The sequence below is a fragment of the Ursus arctos genome, unplaced genomic scaffold (genome assembly GCF_023065955.2).
Source record: "Ursus arctos isolate Adak ecotype North America unplaced genomic scaffold, UrsArc2.0 scaffold_24, whole genome shotgun sequence".
Taxonomy (NCBI): domain Eukaryota; kingdom Metazoa; phylum Chordata; class Mammalia; order Carnivora; family Ursidae; genus Ursus; species Ursus arctos.
In genome coordinates this window covers 36,749,723-36,766,992 of record NW_026622919.1, presented here as the reverse complement: position 1 = coordinate 36,766,992, position 17,270 = coordinate 36,749,723, and the positions used below count along the sequence as shown (strand labels likewise).

Genomic DNA, 17,270 nt, shown 5'->3' with positions numbered 1-17,270 from the left:
GGGGAAGGCGAGGAGCGAGGCGGAGCTGCGCGCCCCTCTGCTGAGACAGCGAGACCTGGGAGGAGAGGGGGACGGCCCAGAGCCGCGGCGGGCTGGGCGAGCCCCTCTCCACCCTACCACGGGTGACGGCCGGAAGGCTGGAGTCGGCGCCTCGGGCAGGGAGGGCGGGTCGGGAGCATTAGTCGGCTGTCCCGCTCCCCCGCTTCTCCAAGCCGGGTCTCCGCGGGGCAGCGCGTTCCGGCCGCACCACCCTCGCCCCAGCCGCGGAGCCGCTGCCCGGGCAGGCGGCGCTGAGCCAGCTTGCGTGGAGCCCGGGCCCTGGTCGAGACTGGAGAGAGCGCGCTGGAGCCGAGCAGCGAGCTCTGCGAGGGGACGAGCCGCTGGCCGCCCGCCTCGGGCATTTTGTCCCGGCGTCGCCTAGGGTGGTGGCGACCCGCGTCGCCGGTCTCAGCACTGCACGGAAACTTTTCCTGCTCCAGATGGATTAAAGTTGCCTGGATTTTCTCTTTCTTTGCTAAAAAAATCATTCATCTGCACCTAAGCTGGGATTTTTATGCTGGGGCTGCTGCAGGGCGCTTGGAGGAAGGAAGCCGCGCTATCTATGTGGGGTTACTACCGAAACCGAAGAAACTGGGGCTTGCGTCGGAAATCTGCACCCTCGAGCGAGTTCGGATTCGAGCTGGGCCTCGGGGCTGGGGGATCCAGCACTTGGCTCTAGGCAGTCCCCGAGACGCCGGTGGCCACTGGGTTCCGGGACCGCACGTGCTGCTCCCCCCTCGCCGCACAGATCCTGCAGGGGGCACCAGCCCGGGGAGGTGGAGGCTCCTCCCGCCCGGAGCTGCGCCCCTACCAGCTCCAAGGGTGTAGCCGGCGGCGCCTGGGACGCCCCCTCCCCTCAAAGTGTCCCCGAATTGCACTCCCTGGCCCCCAGAGCTTCAGCAGAGACATTCGGGCGCCACAGCCACCCTGAGTTGGATGTGACCGAGCCCAGCCTGGGGCCAAGTCGTCGACGACTGTTGCCCCCCTCGGCCCCTTCCCGCTCCCGCCTCGGCCATGGCCCCAAGGATGTCGGGCCGCGGCGGCGCCGCCCTGCTCTGCCTCTCGGCGCTGCTCGCCCACGGTAAGTGTCGCGGCGCGGACTCGGGAGTGAAGATGCGGCGGGCGCCGCTGGAGGGGGCACGGAGGAGACTGGAGAAAGGCGAGCCCCCACCCCCCCGGACTCGCAGCCGCCGCTCCCAGCCTGGCATCTCGGCTGCAGCCCGAGTTACCTCCAGCTCCCCCGGCCCTTTGGCGGGAGAGGAGGCTGCGAGCCCCGCCCTGGGGACCGAGCCCGGCCCCGGAAAAGGGCGGGGGGGGGGGGGACACTCCAATCCTTTCCTGGTTAGGAAGAAGGGTCCAAACCCGAGAGTCTGGGGGCGTGTCCGCCCACGGAAATCTACGGGGATCCAGGGGATCCACTAGATCGTGTCCGGGCCGCCTCTCCTTCCACTCGCACCCCTGCAGCCGGCGGGGCTGGGGGCTGTTTGGGTCCGCGGGGATCGTGTCTTCTCCGCGCCTGGTGCGCAGGCCGGTGCGGGGCCGCGCCGCCCGCCGCCTCGCTTCCTGCAGCGGTGCTCGGAAGGGAAGTGGACTGACAGGGGTCCGGGCAGCAGCGGCGGCTGGCCACTCGCCGCCCGCCCTCCTGTGAGCTGCATCTAAATGGCCGGCTTAGCCGAGCCCGGAGGGCGGGGGTCTGGGCCACGGGCGCAGGCCGGGGCGGCGGGCGGCGCGCGGAGGGAGCGGGCTCCGCGCTCTCGCGTTCTGCAATCTGTTGCGTCTGCTCCCTAGGCTCGCCCGGGGCTCCGCGGTAAAGGGGGTGGGAGAGGGAGGGGCCGGGGTTGGCGCGCTCTGGCAGTGGGACAGCAAGGATACGGATAGGGGACATAGGGTCTCTGAACAGCCCCCAGGAGTGGGAACTCCGATCCGACGGGAGGAGACTGCAGCGGGCCTTCTGCAAGCTGGAGGCGCTCCAGGAGGCAAGGGGCGCTGACCGAGTGGGGAGGGAGAAAGCTGGGGCGGAGGAGGAGAAAGGAGGAGAGAGGCCCTCTTCCCCCTCCCAACATGAAGCCGGCCGACCTGGGACACATTTCTCCAACGAGGGGAGGTGGGGGGGGAGCTTTGTTGCCCCCTGCTGTGGGGTGAGCCCGGACCGGCTGGAGAGGGACTTAGATGGAGAGGGCAGTAAGCTTCCCGCGTTGATGGAAGACCCTCGATCTGTCGTGCTCAGCTTTTGCTCACATCCACCCAGTCCTGAGGAGCCTGCCCAGGCTCCCCTTGAGCGCGCCCACGGCCTCTAACCAGCTGCCTCTCTCCCTGACCAAGGCGCGTTCTCAAGGTTGGAAGAATAAGGAAAAGATATCGGCTCCCGGAATCTAGGGTCCTGGGGTTAGGAGGGGGTGGGGAACAGGCTGACCTCCCTTTAGGGTGGATTGGTTCTTCCCGGCTGGGGGTGACGCCGGGGTGGGAGCTGTTTTGGGTTCAGTTCACCAGACACAGCCAAGCTCAGTTCTTTATCAGAAGAATGGGCAGGGCAGCGGGAGGGGGTGGGGGCAGGGGAAATGCAGCTGGGAACCAGCAATCTCCGCTCCGTGTGCAAGACTGAGGGCTGGGAGGAGGTGGGGCGGTGGGCTCTGCCCTTCTGCGCACTGGCCCTGCAGGGGCTGTGCCTGGGACCAGGCCCTGGGGAGCAGGGGGTCTGGGCGCCTAGCAGGAGAAAACTGAGCTCAGGCCTGGGTCTAGGCGTGGTTCTGCCCCCCTCAGTGTCTTGTGTCTTGTTACCGGAGTTCCCTTTCTAAAACCCAACCATGGCCCCACCTGGGGGTAGCTAAGACGCTCTTATTAGGTTCCCACTGCCCAGCTTCCCGACCCCTCAAGTCTGGCATTAAAGATCCTTTCTCCTCCCTCACACGCCAGAATCCTGCCTGCTTCCTAAGATCCAGCCCCAATAGGGCCTTGCCGTCCTGGCCTCCTCCTCTGAAGAGTTAGCGATCTGCTTCATTTTCTCCTTAGATCTCCCTGTCTTCTCCGTGCCCTGTTAGTCCTGAGTGGTGCAGGCAGACCCCTGGGCTTATTCTCCACTGTCCCTCCACACAACCCACGCTTAGCACGGTGACAGTACACACAGGACCCAGGGCTGGCTGGGGAGCTGCAAGAAGCTATTTGCAGAGGTGGGGTTGGAGACCCCAATGAGCAGGCATTTTCCCTTCCTGATTAACTGGCTCCCTTTCCAAGCTCCTTCCCTGAGTCCCCATCCCATGCCTCAATCTCTCCTCCCTCAAGGAGGGTGCCAGCAGATGCTCAAGGCTTAGGGGACCACCCCCCAGAGATGGATAAGGCCAGAATCACAGAAGTTCCTCCCCCCAAAAAAACCCATCTTCCCTGGACCTTCCTCCTTCAAGGCCGCCTGACACTCACCAACCCAAACCATTCCTCTAGCAAGAAAAGAGTACGTGGATTTCATCTCACTTCAAGCTAGCTCTTGGTTGGGATCTCTGGGCTCTTCAAAGATGCTCGGGTTGGGGAGGGGAGAGTTGCAGGTTTTAGTGCCTGGAAGGCTACTGAGGCCACAGATTTCTGACCACACAGCCAGACTGGGAGCCAGATAGCCTGGGTTGCTGCCTGGCTCTGGCGCCATGGGGCAGAGTGACCTTGGGCTGTCTCCCTCATGTTCCCCATTTCCCACAAGCAATGTGGCCTCCCCTCCCTCCCCTTTCTCACTTTCTGCCAGGACCGCTGGGCAGATACCATGTGTGAACGGAGCCCCACTACCTTTCAGGGCCCAGCTCAGCCTGCGGGGTGGCAGCCCAGACTCCACTCTCAGTCTCCAGGCTTCTGCCAGAGAGCATCTGAGAAGGCCACGTTCCTATGTCTGGTCTTTGGGGAGGCTTTCAACTCCATTTTTAGTTTGAATGGGAGTTTAGGGGGGCAGGGTGCTGGTGAGATCTGCGGTAGAGCTGATAATGTCAGCCTCCTACTCGGTAACCTTCACTGGCTCTCGGCTGCCTATAGGATCAAGGATCCCCTCTTTGGCCCCCGGTATCAAAAGCCCTGTAAGATCTTGTATCCATCCACATCTTCACCTCGATGGCAGGCACTGCCTGCCCCACGTCCTCCATGTATCTTAGGTGGTATCACCCTACTCACCTTCCTGCCTCTCTGCTTTTGCGCCCACCAGCCCCTCCCTCGGAATACCAGCCTCCAGAAGTCCTTACCCAGACATCAGAACCCGATTCCAACCTCATCTCCTCCAGGGAATCTGCCTCTCTTCCTCCTCGGCTTCCCACCAGTGGCCCCCACCCTGTAACAGAAGCAAGCCCTCTTTCGAGTGCAGCCTTGGCTCTTCGTGCGGCCTTCCCAGCACTCCTCCCCGGCCACACTGTGTGTGTGTGTGTGTGTGTGTGTGTGTGTGTGTGTGTGTGTGCAGGTGTGCGTGGGCATATTTATGTGTGCACCCCTCTTGGTATCCACATCCTTGCAGATGCCACGCGTTCTTCATTTTTGCCCCATTCTCCAGTGCTTGACACATAGCAGGTGTTCTGAAGAAATGAATGGGAGGGGGGGAGGCAACTCCATATGGAGGGGCCCTCCCAGTGACAATTGAAAAGGGAACTCTGGGGTGTGGGGCAGAAGATGGGTCAGGGAGGGGCTAGGCAGAGACACCAGGGAGAGAGCAGAGGAATGGGGCAGAGCCATGCCACACCCTCTTGAGGGGCACGTACAGGACACACATATCTGGAGGGACGTGTGAGCACATCGCTCCCCAGGCTGTGAATGTACCGTCCCATGACATTCTGACTACATGTTCTCAAATGCGTGCGTCCTTACATGCAACCTGGCAACCTCAAGTTTCCCCGGTGGGTTGGGTCCACGCTCTCTCCACCCCACTGATGACCCAAGCTCTGGGCTCCTTTGGAGAGGCAGGAGGGACCGCAGCAGAATGAGGTCAGCACTGACCTTTGGGACAGTCCCTCACTGCCGGGAGTGAGGAGTGATGCTCCCCCCGTCCCCCTGCAAGCACACACACCCATCTTCATCCTGGCCACATGGAGCCCTACACCACAACACAGCCTTGTTATGTTTAAGACCAGTAGGTGGGGATGTGTTATAAACTTGGTGGCAGAAAATGAGCTTTATTAGAATCCTGAGGATAACTCAGAGCTTGGCTGTAGGAGGTAAGGCTACACTGGAACACGGGGGCGGGGGGGGGGGGGAGGACGTGGGCATCTCCTAGACCCTCGCTGGGGGCTGTCTGGAACTGATGGCCCCCAGGCCTGAGATTGGCAGTGAGTGTTCGTGAGACTGCAGAAATGGAGACCCTTAGGGGCACCAACTCCAACCACCAGGGTCTGCCCACCCACCTGGGGGGGGGGGGCGGGAGTGTGTGATCGGGGTGGAGGGAAGGGCTGGCTTTGCTGCTGCCCTACACATGGTGATGTCCTCCCACAACCTGAAACTGAAAGAACCACACAGAGCCACCACCCCAACCTTCACGCAGATGAGGACGTGGGCGCTCAGAGAGGGAAGGGGACTGGCCAAGAACACACCCTGCCAGTGTGTTCTGGAATCAGAACCAGCACCAGAGCCCAAAGGGGGTTCCTGGATTGGTGGTCCGCTCCGGGCCACTCTGCAGAGACCCTGCCCACCTCTGCCATCCCATCTCCCAAGGGCTTTGTCTAAAGATGCACTTCTGGCCTCAAGCCAGCCTTGAGTCCCAACCAGTCAGGCTAGCCAATCAGCAGGGGTGGTAATAGGGCTTGGCGAGCACTACAGGGGAGCATGGTGGGGTTCTGGACTTCTCTTCAGCTCTCTTTCATGAGCTCAAAGTCCAGTTGAGGAGACTAAAAAAAAAGGGCCAGATCCTGAAGTTCAAGCTAGTTTGATATCAGAGTCCCCAGGAGACGGGGGTTCAAACCCTGACTTCGTTGTCCACCTGCTGTGCAACCACAGCGACGCCATCTCCCTCTCTGAGTTTTTTCCTCCTCTGCCAAGGAGGGGATGGTGCCCAGCACGCCCCTCTTCCACGTCTCTTGTTGTGATGGACAAGCCTGCTGTTTCACCCCTAATGTTTCTCCGCCCTGTGGGGGGCCTCCCTCCTCCATGCCCCCACAAGATGCTTACAAGGGGATCTGTTTCTTTCTCCCCATTCCCCCCGCCCAGGGTCCTCCTTACTTCTTCCTTTCCAGTACTCAGCACAGAATTTTAATAAGAGATTAATAAACCAGTTGTGGTGCATTGTTGTGGGTTTTTTTTTTAAGAAAATGAATTTTTCTATTTTCCTTTTCTGTCTTTGGACATGAAAAGTGGGCCTCCTGACCATGAATTCAGCCACTCTGCCATAGCCCAGCTGTCCCCAAGGATAGGGCAGTGTACCAGGGAGCCCCAGCACTGGGCTAGCTACCACACTGGTCTCTGGGAGACAAACAGCCCGCCCCAGGGCCGGAGGCACGGAGCCAGGTGAGGCCAGTGCGATAACAGAGAGGGGACAAGCCCCTCTGGGGACACAGGTCATTTTCCCCTTTCTTCTGTCGTGTTTGCCCCTTTTGGCCCCTCCTCCCCTGGTCCCCTACCCCCCCCCCCTCGCGCACACACATCCACCCCTGTGGGCTGGCACATAACCCAGCAGGATGAAGTGGATGATGGAAGCGATTGCCTGGTACTCAAGGCTTGTTGCAAGAGGGAATGAATGCGAGAACGAATAACTCCGTGCAGGAGAAGGTAAAAAAGGTAATTGGAGAAAATCCCTTTTTGCTGAAATTATCTAGAGGATTATCTGCCTTTGGAAAGTTCTGCTTTTTATCACCCTTGAATCCCTCCTGCATTCCCTTCCTGCATTCTCGCCCAGGCCTTTCTGGCCCGTGAGGATGGACAACTGGTTGCTCTCTTCTCTTGAGGGACTCTTTCTGTTCTGTCCACACTGGATGCAGGGGGCAGGATGTGGGCTTGCTGGTGGGTTCTGCAGCTTGTCTCCATGTCCTAGGCCCGTACCTCGGGGCCCTCAGAGCTGGGAGAGTGATGTGCCCAGGGTCTCCTGGATAAACGGGACGGCACTCATGATAGTCGAGGTTTTCAGAGGCATCTCCGTCTAAGAATCCAGGTCTGGAGACCTCAGACCCTACAGGGCAGGCCCCTGGCAGCCAGGACACCCCAAACCCTGAACCCCAGCCCAGGGACACAGCCCCAGAGGTGGCCAGCCCTCACACAGGATGAGCCACAGCCACACTGAGTGACAACCTCCCTGTTTTTCTGAGGGAGAAGCGGAGAGAAAGGAAAATGGTTTCTGCCCCCCAGGAGTGCCCAGTACGACAAGGGGGACACAGTCTCATGCCAGAGAGGCCCCAGTCTGACGGAGGAGGCGGAGGTGGCCTCTGTCCCCTTGCATGGTGACGGTCTGACGGTGAGAGACGAGATGGCCACCCCTGCCCAGAAGTGTAGGGCCCCACCTTGCAGGCCTCCTCCTCCGCTCCCCATCCCCCCCGGGGCTGTTGGAGAGCATGGCTCTGGGCCAGAAGCGAGTGTATTTTTGGTGGCTTGGTACAGATGATACAGCAGACTTGTCACGGCAGGAGAACGGTGTCGCTGGGAGCTCGCGGCACAGGCGCTCGCTTGCACGCACGCCCACACAGCCATGGGCACACCCGGACACACTCGAGAGCTCGAACGGCTCCTTGGAGTTCAGATCCACTGTCTCATTGGATCTCCGCAGTAGCCGCCGGGGGCAGGCAGCGATCGTGATCCCCATTTTATAGGGAGCAAAGCTGAGGCCCCACAGAGCCCTCACCTCACCAGCTCCTGAGGCCGCATTTTCTGACCCTGAATGTGCAAGTCTGCTTGCCGTGTCCCCTTGTCTCACACGTACAGGGCATAAGCACAGACAGGGACCCATACACCCGAGTGAGTCCCCCTCATCTCGGGCCCCTCTCCCCCTTGCTTTCTAGGGTTCTTTCAGTCCCTTGAATGAAGGGTGCTCCTTTCCATGTCAGAGCCTCTGTACATGCTGTGGCCTCTGAACAGAACACCTCTCCATACCTGTCTCCTCCTCAGCCTTCAGCCCAGAGTGTAACCACACCTCCCCTTGGAAGCCCACCCTGATTGTCAGATAGACAAAGACCCACTGCCTTTGGCAACTCATTGCCGATTTGCCCTGTGTGTAACTGCTCTGCATGGCCTCCCCGCTGGCCGTAAGTCTGAGTGGACCTGGGCAGTGTGCGGCGTCTTCCCTGCCGCTGTATTCCCGGGCTCTACTGGGATGTCTGGAATAAAATAGACATTTAATGATTTGTCAGATGTCAGTGAATGTACCCTTGTGCACATACTTGCACACATAAACTCCTTCCCCGTCACTCAGTGAGTATTCAGTTGGTGCTTACTGTGGGCCAGGCACGGTTCTAGGCACTTGTCGTAAATCAGGGAGTATAACAGAAATCTCTGTATTCGTGGAGCCTGTATTCTTGTGGAAGGCGGGGAGAAGGACAGACAGCAAGTAATAAATAGATTAAATAAGTGAATTATATGTTAGAAGGCAAAGGGGCTAAGGAAAATTAAAAGGTAGGGTAAGGGGAATTGGGAGCGCACGTGTGTGTTGGGAGGGTTTGTAGAGTATAGAAGGAACACTCGTCCGATAAAGTATCCTTAAGCACACTTGCAGAGGGTGAGGAAGCACGCAGAGTGTGCGAATATTATAATCGGCAGCCCCAGGGCAGGAGTGGGCTTGACCGTTCAGATACAGCAAGGAGGCCCGAGAGGCGGAGGCCTGAGGGGCTGGACAGTGTGAGAAGAGGAGGGTTGGGGGAAATGGGTGGGGCAGAGGGAGGCTCTTGTAAGAACATTGACTTGTTGGCTCAGTGACAGGGGGAGCCACAGCAGGGTTTAGAGCGGGGGTGACCCGAGCTGATCCGCAGCCGCAGGCTTGCCAGAGCTCCAGAACCTGCAGGGTCAGGACCACCCCCCACCCAGTGCTGCAGGGAGGGCACCTCTGTCTACTCCCTTTAGCTCATTGGCCCTCACAATCCCGGCCTTGTCCGCCTTTCCTGCTGGCCCACAGCCACCCCATCGGGCAAGAGCAAGGTGTGCAGGGGGCAGGCTGCAGTAGAGACCATTCAGGAAGTGGCCAAGGTGATGTCCAGCCCTGCCCGGCCACAGGAGCCGTGTGGCTGTCCAGGCCTCTTCCGATGGGCTTGGACCGCTTGTCTGTGAAATGGGGCTGCAGGAGTGGGTGCTCCCTGGCCTCTTCTTGCTCAAACCTCCAGCATCGCCGCCGTGGCGGAAGCCAAACGCCGGTGCCTTCATCTCAGCTGGGACATTTGGGGTACTAAGGCAGCCTCTGTTTATTGCACAGATTCTGGTTTTTTAACTAAGTATCTCCTTTTGCAAAAAATTCACTCCAGGGGCAAGGGGGATTATAGGCACTTGTTTTGACGGCGATCTTTCACTACTCTGATTTGGGAAGTATGACAGCCAGGACGTGGACAGGCTCTGTGTGCAGGGAGAGTAAAACCCCATTTCCCTGGATCCCTGAGCGCCCCACAGTGACTCCAGATTCCCTGTTGCTTTGACCTCTCTGCCTGTCCCTGTTTTATGTCTGCAAGTGTTCGGGTGGGGGGCCATCCTTTCATCACCAGCCTCCTGCCAGTGCAGGACCACTGCAGCCCACGCCTCTCAGGTAGGTATGTGACCTGCTCTGGGCAGGGGGGCGGGGTGTGTGTGAACCACACCCTCCTGGGGAGAGTGAGGTGGTATGGGGCCTTTGTCCAATAGGAAGGAACTCTTGGATTGAAAATAGGAAAAATTACCATTTTCTCAGCTGCCAACACAGCAGAGAAATGATCTCAATTTTCTGTGGCTGTTCTCGGCAGGAGAAAAACTGCCAGCCGCCTGCCCCATGCATGAGAGGTCTGAAACACTCGCTGGAGAGGGGAGGCTGGAGCTGGGGGAGGTGACGGGGTGAGCAGTGGGGGGACTGGCACCGTGCAGAGGCTGGGCTCCCCACTCAGGCTCTGCCGCCCTCCTCCAGCCCAGCCCCCACCAACCACAAGCCTGTGTCAGATCATCTATGAAATTATCTGATTTCCCAATAATCATTTCTGTTAACTGAGCACCTACTATGTGCCACGCCCTGTACCGGGTGCCAGGGATCTTTCCCATGGAGCCAGGAGTAGACTTTCTTCCACTTTGTTTTAGTCCCGATACTCAGAGCTCTCCTCCTCTACTCTCACTTTTTCCCTGCTCTGGATTCTAAAACCAACCTGCTGGCCTCATCACTTCCTGTGTGACTTTGTGCCTCAGTTTACTCATCTGCAAATGATTATGAAAGTACCCAACTTCTGAGGTTGTTTCGATTACGTAAATGAGTCCGTGTTTCATGTCAGATACTGAGAATAGTGCCCCGCACATAGCAAGTGCCCCAGAATGATGGCCGTCAATGTCATGGTTATTAAGATTCCTAGTACATGCCAGGTACTGTGTTAAATGTAAAAATGAAGAAACTATGGTGCCTGTCCCAGGAGGGGCTTCTAAGGGGGTGCCCTGGGCACATGAGCCGTGTCTGCACAGATTGCGATACAATGCAGTCATAGGTGTGTCGGGAGGGATAAAGAGGGTTGTGGAGGGAGAAATTTCATAACTATTGGAGAGATCAGGGGAGGCTTCACGGAGGAGGTACCACTTCAGGAGGCCTTAATAAGGTTGGAGAGTTCTGCCTCTGAAGACTAATCAGTCAGCATCTACTGTGTGTCTGATACCCTGGGGAAGACAGAAACACAGAGCAAAAATGGCTCTTGGCCTATAAATTCAGTCCAGCGAGGGAGAGCCACGACTGCCTGGGAAGGAGTAGCAGGACAGAGGGCTAAACACGGGGTATATGGTTGGTAATTCTTTACCTGGATGCTCTTCTGAGACCCCTCATAACTTCGACCCTATGTTCCATGGAGCACTGGGGAGCCACTGAGTGTTCTGGAGTGAGGGAGTGACCTGATCAAAGCTGGGTTCCCCAGAATGACCTGATTGGAGGCAATTTGCAGATTGGAGTAGTGTTGGAGGTCGCTGTTAAGTGAGGACTCTGGGGATGGGAAGTGACCACTAGCCGTCATGAGAGGTACCACCATGTGGCAAAGACCCCACCCTTAGAACCAAAGAGACAAATCTGAGTGCTGGCTCAGCCCCTCGCCTGTGGCCTGACTTCTTTCTACTCCTTGGTTCCCGCCTCTGTTGAAATGTGATGGAAGATGTGAGGTCCAGAGCCTGCAGCCTAAGGCTCAGTGTTTGGAGCTGTCTTGATTATCCCAGCAGCTAAGGCCCAGAGAGCCAAAGGGACTTGTCTAAGGCCCACAGCCATTTCTGACCCCCGGGGGGTCCACACATGTCAGGAGTCCTGGGGAACGTGGCCTGGTAGGAGAAGTGATCTCCCTCAGTATTTTCATCAAACGCCCAGCCTCCCTCTCGTTCCCCAGCCCAACCGGCAGCCAGAGGCCCAGGAGTCAGATCCGAGGGGTCACTGGCATTGCTTGGGCTCCAGGAAAGCCTCAGCAGAAGCCACATCAGCTCAGAGTACGGTGGGAGGTTTTTCGAGACGCACAAAAGTAGGTTTGAACCCCAGCCCTTGTGCAGTGCAGCTGTGACCCAGAAGCATTTGCCTGCCTGTCTCCCTGAGCCTCAGTTGCCCAATCTGCAGAATGGGAGTGATAGCGTCACCTCTCCGGGGCTGGGCTGTTGCAAGGGTGAAAGGGTGGAAGTACGCGGAACCAAAGCCGTGGGCCTGCTGGAGGGCTCTGTAAGTGTGGTAGGCTTGGTTTGTGTCCTTCCTTCTTGCCTGGAGCCAGGCCTCGCTGCTGGGAAAGCACAGTTAACACACTGCCAAAGACTTCCCGGAGATCTGTTTTCTGGTGGTTGGGTTTTTTGTTTTGTTTTGTTTTGTTTGGGGTCTTATTTTTCTTACCCTTGATGCCTCCTAGCAACATGCTGCCTGTTTTAAACACAGCAGTGGCCAGCAGCCAGCCCCTCTCCCTCCCGCCATTCCTCTTCCTGTCCCCAACCAGGAAAGCAGCCACAGGCATCGGCTGGCCCCCATTCCCGGTGCCTCCCCCCACCCAGGCAAGGAAGGCATTCCTGGCTCCCGCAGCTGGCCCCACCGCAATGCCCGGGTCATACTGGGCCGGTGAGGCCGTGGCTTGTGGATATTTGCGTTGCTTGCACGGTAGTTCTGTGCCATTGCCAAAAATCAGGTGTGGGGGTTATGGGTGCGGAGTCCGGGGTGTTCCTGAAACACTTGCTCCGATGCGTCCTGCGGCCCAAACCACGTGCAGACCCTGGTCCCAGAGCTGCCTCGTCTTCCTCTTGGGTCTCAGATTCTTCATCTGCAGACAGGAGGAAGAAAAAGCAAGCCCGTCCTGCAGGGGAGTTGAGGGCAGCGTAACTGAGGTCATGCACCCTACCGTCAGAGTCAGAACTCAGTACAGGTCACTGTAACCATTTCTTATTCATCATGAGCCCCTAGGAGTCATCTCAAATGACCCAACCCACCCACAACGCCCCTGTCTCCCCGGCCTCCCACCGTGTCCTTCCTCTGCCTCTGGGCCCTCTCACCCAGCTACCTGCCTGGGACAGAGCCTTCCTCCTGCTGGAGGGCCCTCTCTGGGTCTCTGAAATCCAATGGAAATAAACCCGAGCTACCTATGTAAGTTACATTTCCTAGTTACCACAGCAGAAGTAAAAAGAAACAGGTGAAATGAATTTTAATATATTTTAACCAATATATACAAAAGGTTATCATTTCAACATGTAATCAGCATAAAAATTAGTAAGGAGCTATTTTACATTGTTTCTTTTTAATTCTGTATTAAATCTCGAAATCCCTTGTGGTTAACTCTAACATCGCAATTCCAGCTAGCCCCGTTTCGGTTGCTCAGTAGTGAAGCCTAGAGAGTGGCTGCCATCCTGGACAGGGCAGGACTAGGTGCTCCCCAAGGACACTACCAAATTCTCCCCTGGGAGCTTCCTTCTGGGGCCCTGGGACTGGTGAGCTGGACCACTGGCCTTCCAAATGTAGTCCTTGGAGATTCCCTGCCCATGAGGAGCCTGCTCAGCTCCTCCCCAGCCCTGGCATGATTCATGCTGGCCGCGGTGACCCATCCATGCAGGGGCTCCCAGCCGCCTCCCAGAGGCCGCTTTCTTCCCTGCTCTGCCCCGAGATCCTGTAAACCATGTGTCAGATCCGGTCACTCTCCTGCTCAGAGCCGTCCACCTCACTGAGTGGGAAAGCCAGAGTCCTTACGGTGGGTGACAAGGCTGGCATGATCTGTCCCTTTTCCTGTCTTCCGCTGTCCTCACACATGCCAGGCACCGAGCCTCAGAGACTCGGCCCTTGCTGCCCCTCACCTGGCTTCTTTCCCCAAATAAGCGTGACCCATGCCCTCCCCAGCAGGCCTCCACTCAAACGCATGTCCCAGAGTGGCCCTCCCCGGCATCCCCTATCCACACTAGCCCTGCCCACACCTCACTCTGCCCCCCACCGCTTCCCGTCACCTGACATGGTGTGTAGTTATGTGCCTGCTGGATCAGGGACTGACACCCCCTTGGGATGGAAGCTCTAGAGAGCTGGGGCCCCGGCTGTCTTGTTCACTGCTGTGTTCATTCCCCGCACCTGGATCCGTGCCCGGCACACAGGAGATGCTCAGGACGCATGTGTGGAATGAGAGAATGAGAAGGTCGCTCCTTCCCCTCCTCTCACCTTTCTCCCCAGGGAGCTGCTGGGATGAGAGATCTGGGAGTTAAACGGGTGACAGACACCAGAGAGAAATAATTTCTTCCTCCCTCCCTCTCTCCCTCCCTTCCTTCTCCCTCCCTCCCTCCCTCTTGCCCTCCCTTCCTGTCCATGTGTCCTTCTTTCCTTCCTTCCTTCCTTCCTTCCTTCCTTCCTTCCTTCCTTCCTTCCCACACTCATCTGCCATATCCTAACTTCGTGGTCTCAGGAAAATTACATCACTGCTCTGTGGCTCAGTTTCCACATCTATACAACGGGAGAACAAGAGTACCTGTTTCATAGGGTTGTTGTAATGAATAAACTAATGCACATAATGTGCTTGGAGCAGCGCCCGGCCGGTTGTCAAGCGCTCAGGAACCTGTAAACGATAGTTTTGTTCAGTGCATGGCTTTGAATACCCACTCCGCACCGAGTGCTGTGACAATCAGTGGTCATGCAGCAGTGACGACGCGGTCACTGGCAGGTGTGGGACAGGGATGCAAACACTTTCCGTGCAGCAGCATCCGTGCCAGGGTGGCTGAGTGCAGGAGAGCGGGGTGGCAGAGGGGCAGGCGACAGGCCTTCCCTGGACTCTGGAGAGGGGCGGCTGCGGCGTCCTGTCATTTTGCAACGATCTCTGCCCAAATCTCTGTGGACCGGTGAGTTGAGCCCCAGTAGTAACAGGGGTGGCCATTCTGTCCCGAGCCACTCAGCACAGTGAGATACTGACAGTCAGAACGCCTTGGGTCAGGGGAGCTAGATGGGAGCCTCAGACCCCTCATCCCTGAACCATCTCTATTTGAAAGATTGGAACACAAAGGTCCAGAAGGGGACAGATCATGCAGCGATCGTCTCAGACCCAGGTTCCTGACACCCAGCCCAGTGGGCTTGTCATTTTATCTTCAGAGGTCTTGCATGAAGGTGTTGGAGGTGGGGGAGGGGGCAGCAAGGCCAACAATCGCTGGAGGAAGCCAGTTGGTCACAGATCAGGGTACCCCCGCCACGTCCGGCTTCCCCAGCGGCTGTATCTGGGGGATCTGTCAGCAGGCACGGTGTTTACACGGAGTAACCAGATTCCTTGTCCAATAATCACATCACAAACAGCGTGAAATGTGAACTGTGGGGAAGGCTTTGCTAAATGTGCGACCCGTTTTCTTATTTTCCCTCCGCCCACCCCCTCCCCTTCTCTCGTGGCCACACAACACGCCTGCAAATGGTCTCACACGCACGTGGCCTGCATTCCCCAGGCATCGGGTTCGGGCCTCTGGTCCCAGCCCAGCGAAGGTCACTTAGGTCCCCGTTCAGCCCCCGAAGAGCAATTTCTTCTGTCTGGGGTGGGGGTGGGCAGGAGAGGGGCTATTCGAAGGTCAGTCTCTCACCCCTGAACTTCACCATATGTCCCCACCACGACCAAGGAGCGTGGTGCCCTGGCCAGTTCACAAAGGGCTCGCACAGGCCCTATCACCGTTGCACTGGAAGCCCAACCTGTGAAATTGGCAGATCCTGATCCCCGTCATACGGATGAGGAGGGGACCAGAGAGGAGTGAGTGACCCGGGTCACAGATGGGGAAGTCTGCCCCTGCCTCTGGACACCATGCCTTCCACTCCCTTTGGGCTGTCTCTCCTGAGTCTGTGGCTCCAGGTCCAAAGGCCCCTCCTCTCGCCCCCATATCATAGAGGAAGAGTCACCCCCATTCAGCTTGGTCGCAGGGCCGTCAACTCACCCATGCAGATGCCCCGGTTAGCAAAGGGGAAACCGAGGCACAGAGTGACTGGCTCATCCACCGTTGCTGGCTTCCCTCCTCGTGTGTCTCAGCCCTCTGCCCAACAGATGATCCCCCCAACCCTTTCGTCGGTCCCTGGCTGCGGCCTCGCGACCCCAGCAGGAGATTTGTCAGAGCAGAAACCCTGCAGGCCCCCTCCCCTGCCCCACACCCCTCGGAACCCAGATTCTCCTTGGCAGCCCTGTGAAGCTGATCTGCATAAAACCATCCCCGGGCCCTGCCTTTAAAAGTCTTCATCTTTTCTCTTCTCCCTAAACGGCCCCTAAATGATTTCTGTAAATTGCTCTAAGTGGCTCAAAAAAAAGAAATAATAATAACTCAGCGAGTGGCTGCCTAACCAGAATGCGGATGGCTCTCCTCCTGCTTGGTCCCCTGCTCCCAGCTCCTTCCTGCCTGGCCCCCAGACACAGCGCCCTCTGCTCCTTAACGCAGGAAGGGGAGCATGGCCTCACAGACCCAGCCTTGCCTCCTCCTTCAGGCAGGAGGCCGCCCCAGTCAGGTGCATCCTCCATCAGACCGGGAGCTCCCCAGGACAGGGGCAGTCTTCCTTTCCCTTCCCCACTCCCACACCCACCAGGCTGGGAACTCTCCCAGGGTGGAGCTGTGCCTCCCCCATCGGTCTGGGGCTCCTCCAGAGAAGACAGTGCCTCTCTCATCAGATGAGAGGCGTTCTCAGGAGAGACTGTGCCTGCTGCATCAAGCAGGGGCTTCTCTCTAGGCAGGGCTAACTTCCCTCTTCTGCAACCAATTTTTGTAGAGCCTTATTTCCTTCACCCCACATTAGAAGCCTGGGCCCTGATTCCTAGACTGAGCTCCATTTCCATGACCCAGTCAAGCATTCATTCATTCATTCGTTGTACAAAGCTTTCCTAAATACCTCCTGTGCGCCCAACACTGACCAGGTAGGTATCTTTCCACAGATTTGGCCCCTTTGAGGTATTCTTGTGACCAGGGCCCCCAGGCACAAGCCTGGTTCTCCTGGGTGTAGGGTACCCAGCCAGAGGGCCAGCCGGACCAGCATCCCCCGGGGAATGAGCCCAGCCTCAGTCCCGGGTCACTATCATGACCTCCTGACCTCTTTGCAGTGTGGACCAGAGCGGGGACCCTCTTGGGGAGCAGAGGCCAGAGTCAGGAGGGAGGTGCTTCCACGGAGACCCTGGCCTGGCCCATTCTTTCCTCCATAACCTCTCCCCAAGGCACGCTCCCCCCCCCCCCCCCCGCCGCCGGCCTCGACCATCTCCTGGCCCCAGGGGGCTGAGATCAGTCCCAGAAGACCTTGATCCTAACAGACCAGGCCCTAAAATGGTGGCATGGACTTGAACAAGTCCCTTTCCCCTTCTGGGCCTCAGTTACCCTTTCTAAGATGTGACAGAATTGGACTCAATCAATAATTCTTTCTTCTGGCCAGGGAGATACATAATATATAATACATAGTACGTAGAGTACGGAACTGATATCTAATACAGTTGGTATACGACGCAGGTCAAAGCAGAGCTATGGGTAAATGGAGAGTAGGGGTGTCTTCCTGAGGGCTCATGTGCCCCACCTTCCCTTTTCACCCTGGGCCGGCCCTAGAGATACCCCAATGAGCCCAGCTGGCAAGCCTGGGGTCTACTTAATCCATCCCTTGAGGCCCCATCCACTCTGCCTAGATAGTGCTGCTCCCCTGGGGGCAGTCCCTCCCCCTCTCTGCCCCCGATCCCCTGGGTCTACGC

The 17,270-nt window shown here is 57.8% G+C and overlaps 1 protein-coding gene across 1 annotated transcript in view; it reads left to right on the top strand.

The window, feature by feature from the left end:
* Window positions 1-217: 217 nt before the first annotated feature.
* The window catches only part of TMEM132E (transmembrane protein 132E), a 53,715-nt gene continuing 36,662 nt past the window's right edge, over window positions 218-17,270 (top strand). Inside the window, exon 1 of the mRNA XM_057317964.1 lies at window positions 218-1,120. Within this exon, the coding sequence (XP_057173947.1) occupies window positions 1,054-1,120 (67 nt within the window). The 5' untranslated portion in view covers window positions 218-1,053. The remainder of the gene's footprint in view (window positions 1,121-17,270) is intronic.